Genomic DNA, 16,573 nt, shown 5'->3' on the forward strand with positions numbered 1-16,573 from the left:
GATGTGGCTCCCATGCTGTGACGGCCGTATGCCCATCTGCCAGAGCGCCAGGTTTCTCCAAGCCTGAGTTTGAATCATGGATCTCAGTGAGCCGGTACAGGTACTGTGATACAGTCTCTGAGTCTTGCTGCTTGCACTTTGCTATTATTGTCATGTCCATTCGCACAGGAAAGGTGTTCGTCAGCCTCTGCTGGAGCGCCGTGATTTGTGCTCTGTACCTTGCATTGACTTCATCTTCCCACTGTGGGTTGATCAGGCAGACAGCATCTGTCCAGGGTCTGTGAACTAGCATAGGGCATCCTTCTCTGGCCACTTCTAGCATTGTGGCATTTACCACAGCATGCACTGTCCCTTCTCTGTCCGATTTTGTTGGTCTGAAGCCCTCAGGCAGCAATGTTACTGGTCCCTTCACTTGGGATCTTGTGTGTAACGCCACCAGTGAAGTTGGACGGCTGGAGCATAGCTCTCACGCTTCTTAATAAGTAATCTCTTTACTTATTTGTTGCTCGAACCGGACTCTTTCCGTTAGTAAATATTTTTACAGTTATTATCTCTCTGTCTCTCTCTCTCTCTCTCTCTCTCTCTCTATATATATATATATATTTATATATACACAGTATCTCACAAAAGTGGGGGGCATCCTCAAACAGAAGGTGGAGGAGCACAAGGTCTCCAACATCCACCAGCTTCGTGATGTCGTCATGGAGGAGTGGAAGAGGACTCCAGTGGCAACCTGTGAAGCTCTGGTGAACTCCATGCCCAAGAGGGTTAAGGCAGTGCAGGAAAATAATGCTGGCCACACAAAATATTGACACTTTGGGCCCAATTTGGACATTTTCACTTAGGGGTGTACTCACTTTTGTTGCCAGCGGTTTAGACATTAATGGCTGTGTGCTGAGTTATTTTGAGGGGACAGCAAATTTACACTGTTACACAAGCTATACACTCACTACTTTACACTGTAGCAAAGTGTCATTTCTTCAGTGTTGTCACATGAAAAGATATAATCAAATATTTACAAAAATGTGAGGGGTGTATTCACTTTTGTGAGATACTGTATATACCCGTCGGTATATATCTTAGTTCTGAAGCTGTGATCTACGAAACACCAATATCTCTGCCGTCGCAGAGGCGAAGTTCCTGGAACTTCTTATAAGAAATCGCTCCATGTAATACTTCTCTCAATGTAATACACGCATTTCTTATATCATTGACTCCCTTCCATACAGACAGCAATACATGATGACTTCATAAACTTCTAATTCTAAATCATCGACTCCTTCCATACAGACAGCAATACACAATGACTACATAAAATTCTAATTCTACATCATCGACTCCCTTCCATACAGACAGCAATACACGATGACTTCATAAAATTCTAATTCTAGTTCTAATTCTAAATTCTTGATGATTCCTACCAGTCAGTGGTAAAGCTGCTTCGGTCTTTCACTCCTCAACAAAGGACAAACCGCCTGCGTGTTAACATGGACTTCAGGGTGAAACTTTTCCTCGAGTGTCCTCCGGTTTGCTTGTTGTCTAGAAAAGCTGAAAAGACTCACGCAGCCCAGCCAGGAGACACCAAATTGTCGTGGAAATTAGACAACACTCGCAGACTCCTCCTCTGAAGGTAAAAAGGTTTATTACAGAAAGATGGTTAATATAGGATAGAATAAAGCAGGAGAGAATAATGAGAGCGCTCTGAAGCGCTTGTACTAATCCACTACTATATATATGAAACGCAGAGCATGACATAATTCTGTGTACCGGTAAGAAGCAGCCTGAGGCAGTTCGAACAGGCTTTGTTTTAGGATCTTGGACAAACGAACCTTGAACAGAAGAACATGTTTGTGTTTCTGAAAGCAGATAAAAATTCTGTACTGATCTCAGTGTCATGACATGGCTTTCTTAGGCGTTATCCTCTGATGAACATGAACAAGAACAAAATGATTACAAAGTAAAAATGAGTCAATTCCCTCACAAGCCAAATTTTTATAGAGTCCTATATTTTTGGATTCCTATGTTCTCAGGGCCCAAGATTTCAGGTACCCATTTTCCCCATGCTCTATGATCTTAGACCCCCTATGTGTTTCAGGGTTCTATCTTCTCAGGACATTTGAAATCATCCACGCATTACACATTAGCCCAACTATGACACCTGGAACAGTTTATAATCCTTAACCCTAGGACCCTTTATGTATAATTTTGCAGGAATATATCACTGAGGGAAACGTAGAGCCCTGGGAATATCTATATGCCACCCAGAGATGATACAAATTAGTTTCCAGGACAAAAAAGTGACCTTGGCTAGCATGGAAGAGCGGCAGCTCTCAACATCAACTGAACACCAACTGGTGAAGACAGGAACATGATGTGTGGGGGAGAAAAGGGTTGCATCTCAAAAGGTTTTTTTTTTCCTGGGGGGAAAAAACACACGACTCAGTATCACTGTGGTGTCGTGTGTTCATGCCTTGAGGAATGTCATGAACACAGAAAGTCAGAAGGTTAAATGGTGAGAGATGATATCTGAAAACCTGACAGCAACACAGTACAAAGACTCCACTAATGTATGTATTAATCTGTTTCTGGTTACTAGTTTCAGGGAAAGTGGGTTGAGTTTCCACCAGAGTCATTATAGTGAGAGTGAGAGTAATGGAAAAGAAGATGGAGCCAGAAAGGCTGAGAAAATAAGAGAGAAACATATATGTGGTTTAGAAATTGAGAAAGAGACAAGAGAGAGGGAGAGAAGGAGAATCAGAGAGTAATGAAAAATGAGAGTGGAAATGGAGAAAGTAACAGATATAAAGAGATATAGAGATGCTGGGCTGGTGGTGTTTTCCATTAATTTGTCAGACATACCTATATCACTCCAAACCAAGGGTGTCCAATCTTATACAGAAAGGGCCGGTGTGGGTGCAGGTTTTCATTCCAACCAAACGGAATCCACACCTGAGTCTACTGAAAGCCAAGATCAACTGATTGAACAGGTGGAATCAGGTCTGGCTCCTGCTTATGGATAAGATTGGACACCCCAGCTCTAAACGAACACTATTATTTAGGCTGCGATGCTATAAAAATGTTTCTAAAACTACAACACCGATTTAGAGACACATTATGAGAACTGTGATATGCATTATCGAGATGGCTAGTTTAATCATCTCAGGCTGCCCTGAAATTACGACCCAGTTGGAACTGAGTTTATTTATTTATTCATTTATATATATATTTTTTTATCTCCACCAGTTTTCCTTAAAAAGCGATTCACAGGGAGTAGGCAGCTATCAGGTAGTTTCAAGAAGTGGATAGGGCTAGATGAGGAAAGGGATTTTATTTCAAATGCGATTTGTCTTGCAGCCAGCAGAGGGCGTAACAGCTCCTATAAGAGATGTGTGCTGATAGAAATCAGTCTGTTTAACAAATATGGGACTCTGGGAAATATGACAGAGTTCTGGGCGAACTGTTCAGCTACAGTTTAACTACTCCTAAACACTCCTAAATTGTATATTTCAGTTCAGCCTCTTGTTTTTTTAAAAGGAGTGAAAAAAGGTATTGCACGTAGAATATAATTAGTTCTTTCCGCCACTAAGGAAGAGATGGAGGACAGAGGATGATGTGGGAATGACTGGGAATGGGCCCAGAAATCCATCTGTTTCCATGACAATGGCTTCCCCAGCTTCCCCTCCAGCCCCCAGGCTACTATTTACTCTGCAGCATCAGTGCTTAAATTTCACTCCTTTATTATTTGGAAACTGTAATTTATTAATCACAGAAATATTTATCCTGCACTCACCAGGCATCGATTCGAAGGTGGTCCGAGATGTGACGTACAAGACGTGTATACTAACTAGATTTTTATATTGATTCCACCCGTATTTCAGAGCAGTACACTAGGATCATGTCAGAAGCAGCATATTAAGATGAGGTGGTTATGTTGAAATATAGAAGATTGTTTTATTTAGTCTCAGTGTGCCATAGCTCTCGAACAAACACTACAAGATTCATAGTATTTCCTAAAAAACACATTTTTAAAAAAGGAAAAACAAACAAACAAGACAATTAAATTGAGGTGTTAACCTAAAAAAAGTGTCTATGGACGATTCCGCACTTATAATGAAGTATTGTATTAATTATTCTGCACGGCACTACTGTTTGGAAATTTAACAGAGAATCAGAAGCGTTAATATTCCAGAAAAATTGAGTTTATAATCTAAATGAATTAATATTTGATGAATGCATCTATTTAGCATGAATTGGGTTTTATATTATAGATAAAAAAAAAACTTGCTACTTTTTGCTGTCTTCTTCTTGTGTTTTTAGAACAAATATATAAAAGTAAATAAAAGAACAACAGAAAATCACATCCCTAGACAGGGATTCAAAGCTCAGGAATAAAATAAATCAATCAATCAATCAATCAATATATCTCTCTCTCTCCCTCTCCCTCCATCCCTCTCAGGAAGCCACTCCTCATTTCAGAGAAAACGAAGCTCAAAGTTCAGTGCAATCTCTCTCTCTGCGTTTGAGTTCAGGAAAATGGCCGAGGCCAGTATTTCAGTAGATCAGCTTTCAGTGCATCAGTTCAGCTGTCCAGTGTGTCTGGATCTCCTGAAGGATCCGGTGGCGATCCCCTGTGGTCACAGTTACTGTATGTTGTGTATTAATGACTACTGGGATCAGGAAGATGAGAGCAGAGTGTATCGCTGTCCTCAGTGCAGAGACACTTTCACTCCGAGGCCTGTTCTACGCAGAAACATCATGCTGGCTGAAGTGGTGGAGAAACTGAAGAAGACTGAAGTCCAAGCTGCTTCTCCTGCTCACTGTTACGCTGGACCTGGAGATGTGGAGTGTGATTTCTGCACCGGGAGAAAACACAAAGCCGTCAAGTCCTGTCTGATGTGTCTGGCTTCCTCTTGTGAAACTCATTTAAGACCTCATCTTGAAATTCCTGGTTTGAAAAAGCACAAGTTGGTCGAAGCTTCTAGAAATCTACAAGAGAAGATCTGCTCTGAGCATGATAAAGTGCTGGAGATCTACTGTCGTACTGACCAAAGCTTCATCTGTTATCTGTGTATGACGGATGAACACAAAAGCCACGACACCGTCTCAGTTAAAGCGTACAGAACTGAAAAACAGGTGAGAACTAGAGATATTTTTTAGGACCAATTAATTCTACTCATGTCTACAATCAGTTGTTTTAACCTGGTTAAAAATTTATTTAAAGTTAAAAATCTTTTTCCATTCGTGTATTCGTAAGAATTTTTTCAAATGTATTAAAAGATTATTGAGATATAATTTATCATCATTAAGTTGAATTTAAGTTGAATTATGTTTAATTTCTTCTTGCTCAGTGATGGGCATAATCTTGTCAGACAGGTAAGTGAATGTTTCTACTGACCGGGTGGGGCAACACACATATTTCACAAAGAGAGACAGCGAGAGCAAGAGAGAGAGACACAGACAGAGAGACAGACAGATAGACAGACTCAGGGTAAAGCAACTCACATTTCAAAACATTTCTCCTGCACGTAGTTCACAGTTGCATTTTTCTGCCAGGGATGGTAGAAATCTTACATCCTGCAGCTTTAAATAGGCCGCTCTAATAAAAGGACATAAGCAGGCTAGGGAATTTGGAATTCGATGGAGTAAGACGCGAAGTTGGAGGCTCCTTCTGATTTCGATTAAAATTGTAATTAATTTGCTCTTTTCGGTCATACAATATATTTTGACTTATTCTACTCTGTTTCCTTGTTTGCAATTTTAACTTTTTGGCACGCTATAATGTGTGGAAAGAACACGGAAACCTGTGGTAGCATTCAGACACAACGGAGGCCAAGTGTGCGCGCCGCGAGCGAGCCTCCTTCTCCCCCTGTATCCACATCGCCGAGCGGTGACCCTGACTTCGCCGCACTCAGGCTTGAGTTGCTGGCTTTACTGAGGAAGGACATCGCCGATATTTTTAAAAAGGAGCTCCAGAAGCTCTAGGAGACTCTCGGGGGTGCGCTGTCTACTATCCAGCTTGACCTGCAGGCCGTGAAAACACAGCTGGCTGGTGATAAAGTTGCTACCGAGGCTACCATATCAACACTGAAAGGTACTGTTGGGGAAATGGAGCACGCTCTCTCCGGTTGCACCGATGACATAGTTCATATGAAGACTAGTATCGAGTCTCTCACTGCGACCGTGACTCAATTAGAGAAAAAATGTGAGGATTTGGAGTCGAGGTCACGGCGCAATAGCGTTAGGATAGTGGGAGTTCCAGAGGGCGCTGACACCTGTACAACTGCTGCTGTAGCGGCCTTGTTAAAAGAGGCGTTTGGTCTGGAGAAGGAGCCGGTTTTGCACCGGTCCCACCGGACCCTTCAGCCGAAGCCCAAGCCTGGTGAACGACCACGAGCTATTGTGTGCAGATTCCACTATCACAGTGACCGTGTTGACATTTTAGGCCGTGCAAGAGAGCTCCAGCGGATTAAAGTGAGGGATTTGACCATCTCCGATTTCCCTGACTACACAGCCAAGGCAGCTCGGGCCCAAGCCGCGTTTAACGAGGTTCGGCGTCAACTTCGTGGTATTGAGGGCGCTCGCTATGGAATACTTCACCCAGCTCGGCTTCGCATTACATATAACGGTGTTCAGAAGGACTTTATTTCAGCGGAGGAAGCAGGAGACTATGTTAAACTCTTGATATCGGGGTGAACTGCATCACCTACACAGCGGAGTCTTTTTCACTCTTCTTTTATTTTCATTTTTTGCACTCGGCCTTCCAGCTCTACAGAATTCGGATTCTTATTGAAGATATTGTCATTGCATTACTCCACCTAGATTTTGTGGACTTACTCCTCTTAAAATTTACTTCTGTATTTAAAAAAAAAAAAAAAAAAAGACATAAGCAGTTCATTAACAGGATTATATGGGAGGAATAAAAGGGACGTCTTGGGCATGGAACCATCATCCAGGCTTTTACATTTTAAGCATGTGCACACAGAACACAACTAATAAACACACACACACAGTACACACTAACTTTACAGAACAGCTCGAGACACAGCTGTGTAAAACATATTTTAAATTTATTACCGTTAAACCTCATGGGTGTTGCAGCAAAAAGCATTCACCTTACAGTCAGGTGAAGGTGAGTTTAAATACCATCAGTGCTGTACACCAGCATAACTGGCCTACGGTCTCCTCTGTCAGTTAGAACAACAGTATCCGTGTGTGTGTGAGTTCATGTGTAGCGGAAGTGGAGTAAATCAAAAACCTAATCAACTAAATGTTCACAGAGAGAGTTAAAGGAGGAGCAGATGAAATCCCAGCAGAGAATCCAGGAGAAGCAGAAGAAGGTGCAGAAGCTGAAACAGACTGTGAACACTATAAAGGTGAGCAGTGAGCAGAGACAGAGCTGCTCCTAGAAACACACACAACATGGACAACGAGTCATTTAGAGGCCCAGTAAGAGACGGAATGAGGGTTAAGTTTTAAAAAGGACCTCCGTTTGTTGTGTGTGTCTCCTAACAGCTCAGTGCACAGACAGCAGTGGAGGACAGTGAGAGGATCTTTACTGAGATGATCGGCTCCATGGAGAAAAGGCGCTCGGAGGTGACGGAGCTGATCAGAGCTCAGGAGAAGGCTGAACTGAGTCGAGCTGAACGACTCCTGGAACAACTGGAGGAGGAGATCGCTGATCTTCAGAGGAGAGTCACTGAGCTGAAGGAGCTTTCACACACACACGATCACCTCCACTTCCTCCAGGAAATAAAGGTACACTACATCCACATTTCCAGGTGAAATATACAGGTTATGGTTCATTGGATAAATAATGGTTCTTAGACGTCTAAAACTGTTCCACTTCGAACCTTTTCTAATATGGAAACCACCTGCTGTAAGATTTTACTTAAAAACTTTAAAGTAATTGTACCTGTAATTTCTTCTCCTAATTTTATGCCTAATTGCTGTACGCAGGTTTTAGTCTCCGGTCGTCGCTCTCCCCCAACTATTAGACCAGATGATCAGTCTGATCTCCGTGAGGACTCACGCAGCATCACTGTCAATCAACATCTCTCATTTGATGGAGTGAGGAAATCTCTCTCTGCTCTGAAAAAGAGGCTCAAGGAATTCTGCCAGGAGGAATTCATCAGAATCCATAAACATGGTAAGAGGAGCTGTTCCTGCTGAAGTGAGGGAAGTCTTTACTCGCTCGGTGACAGAGTGATGTTGAGGTGTCAGTCTTCGATCCTGAGGACCAAAGCTCTGCACAGTTTAGAGTTTTTAACACTTGCCTGATTCCAATCTTGATGATGAACTGCTGATGTGAATGAGTTTGAGTTCGAACTGAGAAACTGCACTCTGGCGCTTCAAGACTGAAGATTGACACCTGATCTACACACATTTCTGATCTATGCGCATTTCTGATTTAAACATGTTTCTGATCTACACAGAAGTGATGTTATACACAGTTGTTTGATTTTATGGTTTTTATCATCAGACCATTTTATTTCTGTCTCCACAGTTAAAGACATTCAGATTATTTTCTCAGAGTCAAAGAGCATAGGCGAGTTTCTGAAATGTATGTCTACACAAATTCACACACATACACACACACAAAAAAAACATCGGGGTTACACATGTGACCCTGTTCCCTAAGAAGGGAACGAGACGTTGCATTTGGCATAACAGTATGGGAAGCGCCCTTGCGCGCGTGACCGGTATCTGAAAGCAATTAAGTATATATATATATATATATGGCACCTGTGAACCACGCCGCCAGCATCTATTATCTGAAGCGAAGACGCAATTCACAGGCCTCCCGTGGTATGACAAACCTATGCAACATCTCGTTCCCTTCTCAGGGAACAGGGTTACATGTGTAACCCCGACGTTCTCTTTCAAAGGGAACTTCGACGTTGCATTTAGCATAACAGTATGGAAACGGGAATACCCACTCTGTCATACCGAGGGTACGGCCTGTTCAAAAAGACCCAAGCCCGAGGGTCACTGCAAGACACTCGAGCCCGGGGTGGAATGAATATCCAGGCTGTAATAACGAATGAATGTGTGTAGCGTAGACTATCCTGCAGCAGCACACACATCCTGCAAGGATACCCCTTTGGACAAAGCCTTCGAGGAGGCGACCACCCTAGTGGAGTGAGCTCTTATGCGCAGAGGCGTGGCGAGACCGTGCGCCTCATAAGCCATAGACGTTGCTTCCACTTTCCAATTAGAGATGCACTGCTTTGACACAGCATCACCTTTACTGTCGCCACCAAAGCAGACCAGCAGCTGCTCCGACTTACGCCACTGGCCGGAGCGGCGGACGTAAGTACAGAGAGCCCTTCCTGGACACAGCAGGTGCATCCTCCCTTGTGTTGGTGTGAGGAACAGAGGAGGGCAGAAAGCCTGCAACACCACAGGGAGGGCAGCCAATGTAGGCACTTTAGAAATATAATCCAGCCTAGGATACAGGAAGGCCTTGGCTAATCCAGGGGCAAAGTCAAGGCAGGAAGGGGCAACAGAGAGAGCTTGTAGATCTCCCACTCGCTTGAGAGATGTCAGGGCCAGTAGAAGAGCTACCTTTAGAGTCAGAAGCTTCTCAGAGGCTGACTCTAAGGGCTCAAATAGGGCCCCTGGCAGACCTTCCAAGACCACAGATGATGAACTGCCTGTTCCCTGGATTGTGCTATAATTAACCAGTTGTCCAGGTAGTTTAGTACATGGATACCCTGGAGTCACAAGGGAGCCAGAGCAGCATCCATGCACTTTGTGAAGGTGCGAAGGAATAAAGCTAGCCCGAATGGAAGAACCCGAAATTGATATGTGTTGTCTCCAAATGCAAACCTCAGGAACTTCCTGTGACTGGGCGATATTCCTATGTGGAAATATGCATCTTTCAGATCTATTGTCACAAACCAGTCCTCGGACTGAATCTGTGGCACGATAAGTTTGAGCGTCAGCATCTTGAACCTGTATGTCTGAAGAGTACGGTTCAGATGATGCAGATCTAATTTTGGTTGCATACTCCCATCTTTTTTGCGGACCGGGAAATAATGGCTGTAAAAACCTCCCTCCCTTAGGGAATGGGGTACATGTTCTATGGCCCCTTTGTCCAAAAGGGAACTTACTTCCTGTGCTAACTGAAGATAATAAGGCTGGCGGCGTGGTTCACAGGTGCCATATATCATTCGACGCACTTAATTGCCACATCACCTGATCATGGCAGGCCTATAAGCAGAGGCATGATTTTACACAAGCTTCAGATACCGGTCACGTGCGCAAGGGCACTTCCCATACTGTTATGCTAAATGTAACGTCGAAGTTCCCTTTGAAAGGGAACATGTATGCGCACACATATAGAAACAGACAAACACACAAATATATAAAGAAACACACAAACACACTCAGTCAATCAGACACACACACACGCACACACAAACACACACACACTGTCTCACACTCTACATAAATATATTCTGTGATAAATATCTAACATGTTCACATTTGTCATGTGTTTAGATTTCTGTGATCTGACTCTGGATCCCAACTCAGTAAATTATAACCTCATTCTTTCTGAGAAGAACAGAGTGGTGAAGTACAGTGTGAGAAATCAGCAGTACTCTGATCATCCAGAGAGATTTGACTTCTACTATCAGGTGTTGAGTAAGGAGAGTGTGTGTGGACGCTGTTACTGGGAGGTGGAGTGGAGCGGGGGTGTGTCCATATCAGTCTCATATAAAGACATCAGCAGGAAAGGATGGGGTAATGAGTGTTGGTTTGGACGCAACGATCAGTCCTGGAGTCTATCTTGCTGTTGTTCTTCTGCTCTCACTTTTAGTCACAACAACATTGAGACTGATCTCGGAGTTCCATCACCCTCCAGAATAGGAGTGTATGTGGATCACAGTGCAGGAACTCTGTCCTTCTACAGCGTCTCTGACACGATGAAGCTCCTCCACAGAGTCCACACCACATTCACTCAGCCTCTATACGCTGGATTTAGGCCCTACTGGGATTATATCTCTAAATCAGAACCAACTGTGAGGTTGTGTGTTCCAACAAAATAATGATTTGAGGTGTTTTATGGTCAGTAATTTGTCAGTAAATCAAACTCGGCCTAAGATCATCAGTTACACATATAAAGGAAATGAAAGTGTAAGATCTGAATGTATTCCCAATGACGTATAAAAGTTCTACTGATTTCTGAAATTAGTGAAGTGAAATGCCTAAACTCTCTATAAAGTCTGTATTTATTGGGTTTTATGTCTGGAAATATAATAATTTGTAATATGGTAATAATGTTTTGGTTAAACTTTTTACAGACTCTAATAACCGCTTAATAAATGTGTATGTACAGCTCAGAAATATTTCATTACTAATAACCTGTTTTAGTCCTAAGAGAAATTTGGGTTGTTGTCACGTGAGCTGCGAACTTTGCTGTCAGCCATTTTGATTCCCTACACGCCTCTGTGCAAACAGTGCCAACTTGTGTAGAGTTTAAACTGTAAATATGCCAATCTGTGGTGTGTCTAGATGTTCCCATCGACCAGGTGGACTAAGCATGGCAGACCATGCTGCTGAAACTCAAGATGGCATTGACAATCATACCATCTACCTGATCAGGCTTCTGGTAGAAATATTCTGCACTCTAAGACATCATCACATTGCCCGACTTTAGAACCTTGGATTAAATCGATCAGTGAGACAGACCCTGAATAGGACTGTTATCTTTATAGGACAGTGAACTGTACATACACTAATTTAAATGACGGGTTTTACATCCATTTTTGCATGCGAGTACTGATCAGATGAATATCACAATACAGCTTGGTTTCATTTAACAATATGAACATGAAAATACAATGAACATGAACATGATTAATACAATAGCTAAAGGTAGTCTATAAAGTCACTTGGAAGGTTGTATCACAAGGTAGTGCCTGAGAAATGTGTATGGATTTTTGTCTGAAGGTTTTGAATCTATTGCTTATTAACCAACCCTGATGGCTTGTATTACATAAGTTAGTCTGTTTGATGAGGTCCTTGAAGTATATACACAGCATACTGAGCAGAGTTCAATTTTTGGTGTTGATGAACAGAGAGTCAATCTAGCTCCATTTGGAGTTGATCTAACTGTGTATGTTGTCTAAACGGTTAGCTTTCACGCTGCACCACGAAAGAGTTGGTGTCAAAATGGAGTGTTATAACTGTTTTCTAGAAATCAACTCTGATAGTGTCACCGCTATGGAGGACCGTACCATTAGAAGTGACTGACCTAGAGACCTAGTTTGCTTGTATTTTTCTCATTTGTAAGTCGCTTTGGATAAAAGCGTCTGCTAAGTGAACAAATGTAAATGTAAATGTATGTAAATGTCATGTAGATCAGACTGGTCGCTGATTCGTCCGTCTTTCTGGCGGGAGTTGGGTTAATAGACCCCTCCCTTGACTCTAGTGGAACGCACAGCAGGTGGAAGGAAGGACATTTTCTGCCAGAAAGTCTTTCTTGTGTCGGTAAGTAACAGTTTAATAGATGACCCAATGCGTGCTATTGTTATATACAGATGAAAATACGTATTTAGACTTTGGTATGATGTTCATAGTCACTGCAAGGAAGAACAACAGTAAAGCTAGAGCCGACAAACTAACGTTATCATTAGCTGCTAATTAAGTGTCTGGCAAGCTAACGTTAGATAGAGTTTGTTCCTTCTACTTTCATACGGTGTCTGATTACTGGTCTATAAGTGAACTCAATGGAAATCTCGTTGAGTTTGCAAAGTTTGCCCATGTCAACTATGTGAAGGCAGTGTCGTAAAGGCAGTGGGCAGGGCGGGTAATGGGATGAAGCGTACTTATTTAGAGAATCGGTCAACTGTGACAAGAACAGTTGCGTTTCCCTGGGATCTTGGTAAGTCAGTTACAAATTCGACAGATATGTGTGACCATGGGCGTTCCGGTACCGGTAGGGGCTTGAGCTTTCCAGCGGGGAGTGTCCGAGGTACCTTACTCTGTACGCATGATGAACAGGATGCCACCACTCTGTGTATATCTCTCTCCATGTTGGACCACCAGTACTTTTCCCATAGGAGATGGTATGTGCGCTGCGCCCCTGGGTGACCTGTACCGATTACTGTGTGGGCCCACATAACGAGCACCTGACGGTATTCTTCGGGTACAAATAGTTTGCCTGTGGGACATGTTTTTGGAACTTGTGACTGGGGAATGTCTTCCAATTTTTGATCTAATTCCCATTCTAGAGCACTGATGATACATGAAGGGTTGATGATATATTCCTCGTGGTCATTCACACGCTGGGAGAGTACAGCTCCTACCCCGGTCTCTGACGCGTCGACTTCCACGATGAACGGTCTAGATGGGTCTGGATGCTTGATAATGGGGGCGGTTGTGAAGGCTTTCTTGAGCTGATCCAGGGCTACTTGGGCAGCTGGGTTCCACGGCAGGCGTTTTGGCTTCCCTTTTAATAAGGACGTCAAGGGATTGGCAATGGTACTGAAATTTTGAATGAATCTTCTGTAAAAATTGGCAAAACCCAGAAATCTTTGTAATTCCTTCACCGTTGTGGGTGTGGGCCAGTTCACTACTGCCTTGACCTTTTCTTGATCCATAGAGACCCCTTCGGGGCTAATGATGTATCCCAGGAATGAAATGGTGTGTTTATGAAATTCACATTTTTCAGCTTTGACATACAACTGGTGATGGAGTAATCTTTGTAGAACCTGGCGGACGTGGTGGACATGTTCCTCTTTGGTGTTGGAATATATTAGGATGTCATCAATGTAGGTGATTACATGATGCCCCAGCATGTCCCGTAAGACGTCGTTTATAAGACACTGGAAGACTGAGGGAGCGTTAGAAAGCCCATACGGCATGACCTGATACTCATAGTGACCGGACGTTGTGCTGAAACCCGTCTTCCATTCGTCCCCCTCTCGAATCCGGATCAAGTTGTAGGCACTGCGTAAATCCAGCTTAGTGAAGATGGTGGCAGTGCGTAGTTGTTCCAGAGCGACTGGTACCAGAGGCAGTGGGTATCGATACTTGATGCAGCACTGGTTTAACCCTCGATAGTCTATGCATGGTCTCAAACCTCCTCCTTTCTTCTCCACAAAGAAAAACCCTGCTGATGCCGGAGATGTGGATGGTCGTATGTAACCCTGGTGTAATGCTTCTTGAATATATTCTTCCATGGCCTTTTGTTCAGTTAGTGTTAGCGGATATATTCTTCCTCGAGGTGGTGTAGTGCCCGGAAGCAGGTTGATAGCGCAGTCGTAGTGTCGGTGAGGTGGTAGCCCGCTAGCCTTCTCTTTACTAAATGCTTCAATGAGGTCGTGGTATTCACTGGGTATTTGAACGGTGTCAGCCCTGTTAGGGCTCTCTATGGACGTGGTACCTAATGTTGTCACCGGGAGTTGAAGGCAGTGGTTGATACAATGCGATGACCAGTGGGTGATCTCCCTTTGAGTCCAAGAAATTTGTGGGTTATGATGTTCGAGCCAGGGAAGACCGAGGACCACTGGATGACAGGCAGATACAATGATCTGGAAGATTATCCGTTCTTGATGGACAGCGCTGGTGCGGAGGTTAATGGGTTCCGTGCAGTGGGTAATAAGCCCCTTTCCAATAGGGGCTCCATTAATGGCTTGAACACGGCGGGGTGTGATAAGGGGACGAACGGGGATGTTGTGCTGCTGTATGGTGTCTTGATCGATGAAATTCCCCGCCGCTCCTCAGTCGATCAGCGCTTCTAAAATACAAGATACGCCTGAGTACTCTAATATGACTGGCATTAAAAACACACATTGAATCGAGTGTTGGACTGTGGAATCCAAACTCACCCCTGGCTGCTGTTGCTTAGCAGTTGCGTTGTCCCATCGGGCGGAGCGTTGCTTGAGTGGGCATTGTTGCACGAAGTACTTTTACTTACTTTTCCTCGCCGCAATAAAAACAGCGATGTTCACGGCGCCTTCGTTCTCTCTCTTGCATGCTAACCTGTGTCTGACCCAGCTGCATGGGTTCCACGGGAGACTCCTGCACTGGTACTTCCACCTCACTGCGTATGGGGCGGCGGCTTCGTAGTAAACGATCCAGGCGAATTGCTAAATCAATCAGCGAGTCGAGTGTTAGCTGATCATCGCGACATGCCAGTTCGGTCACAATGTCGGCATTTAATCCCTGGCAAAACACAGTTTTGAGAGCGGGTTGATTCCATCCACTTCTTGCTGCTACAGTGCAAAACTCGAGGGTGTAATCAGCCATGCAGCGTGATCCTTGCTTCAGGGACAATAATTCCTCACCAGTCTCTCTGTTGTCTGGCGAGTGATCAAAGACTGTACGGAATCTCGCTGTCAGTTGATCATACGTGTTTGTGACGTTTCCTCCCTGTTCCCATTCCACGGTGGCCCAGAGGAGAGCTTTCCTGGTCAAAAGTTCCATGAAATGGATGATCTTACGATTCTCCGTCATGTCTGGGTAGGTTGAGAAGAACAGGGAGCATTGTAGGAGGAAACCCCAGCAGCGTGCCGGATCTCCGTCGTACTTCTCCGGCGCCGGTGTGGGAGGTAAACGCGTTGTCGCCGCCGTAGCAAACGGCGTGGCTTGACTTAGCCTAGCTACCTGCTCAGTCAGGTTGGCTAGACGTTGGTCGTGGTCGCTGATCATCCGACCATGTCCCTCGATGGCTTGTGGCCAACGTGGATCCCCCGCTGCTTCCATTGGAAGGCGAAGTATTCTTTCACGAACCGGAGTTGGCACAGAAGCAGAAGCGGGTGCATAGTAAAGGGTAGTTCCAAAGATGTAGTCGTAAAACAGGCAAGGGTCAGGCAATCGGACAAACAAAGCACAAGGGGACAAGCAGAAAGCGTAGTCGTAAACGGGAAAAGAGGTCGAGATAACAAACGAATGTGAAAGGCTTGGAAACGCAGAGAACAAGTCTACTGAACGTATACTTCACAATGAACATTTGGCGAATGACTCTCTAAATACTAGTGGAGAGAGTTTGTGTGTGATTCGTGACAGGTGTGGGAGATTAGAACTCCGGGGATGGTGAGCTCATGCGTGCATGGGAGGTGAGTGTTGCTTCTTGGGAAACTGAGTCCTGGCCGGGTTGAGATATGACAGATTTCAGATGCTTTTGTTTGATCTGTTCATTGCAAACAGCTGAAAGTCTGTACATTTTGACAATAAACCTGATTTGCAATGGGGGTTAAATAATTTTTATTGCAACTATATATAGACTACTGCAAAATTATCTGGAGTTTCTCTGGATTTACTATTTATAGGTATGTGTGAGTAAAATTATAATTTTTGTTTCATTCTATAAACTACTGACAATGTTGTTATTTAGAATCTGAAAGAAATGTTAAACTATGCCGTCTTTCCAGACCTCAAATAATGCAAAGAAAACAAGTCCATATTCATTTTTAACACAACAAAATAATGTTTCAACTTAGGAGTTCAGAAATCAGTATTTGGTGGAATAACCCTGATTTCAAATCACAGCTTTCATGCATCTTGGCATTCTCTCTGTCAGTCTTTTGCATTGCTGTTCGGTGTCATTATGCCACTCCTGGTG

At 43.7% G+C, this 16,573-nt stretch overlaps 1 protein-coding gene across 2 annotated transcripts; it reads left to right on the forward strand.

The window, feature by feature from the left end:
• The first annotated feature begins 1,342 nt into the window (after positions 1–1,342).
• On the forward strand, positions 1,343–11,571 carry LOC128618900 (tripartite motif-containing protein 16-like). Of its 2 annotated transcripts, XM_053642568.1 has the most exons (7): positions 1,343–1,630; positions 4,457–5,133; positions 7,278–7,373; positions 7,513–7,755; positions 7,957–8,146; positions 8,504–8,560; positions 10,504–11,571. In XM_053642568.1, exons 2-7 carry the CDS (start codon positions 4,534–4,536, stop codon positions 11,049–11,051), a joined length of 1,734 nt encoding a protein of 577 aa, XP_053498543.1. In that variant the 5' UTR covers positions 1,343–1,630; positions 4,457–4,533; the 3' UTR covers positions 11,052–11,571. The 2 variants fall into 2 exon arrangements, with proteins under 2 accessions (XP_053498543.1, XP_053498552.1); XM_053642577.1 differs by lacking the exon at positions 8,504–8,560 and having other exon boundaries at positions 10,504–11,570.
• The last annotated feature ends 5,002 nt before the right edge of the window (positions 11,572–16,573 follow it).

The sequence above is a fragment of the Ictalurus furcatus genome, chromosome 2, assembly GCF_023375685.1.
Source record: "Ictalurus furcatus strain D&B chromosome 2, Billie_1.0, whole genome shotgun sequence".
NCBI classification, from domain to species: Eukaryota; Metazoa; Chordata; class Actinopteri; order Siluriformes; family Ictaluridae; genus Ictalurus; species Ictalurus furcatus.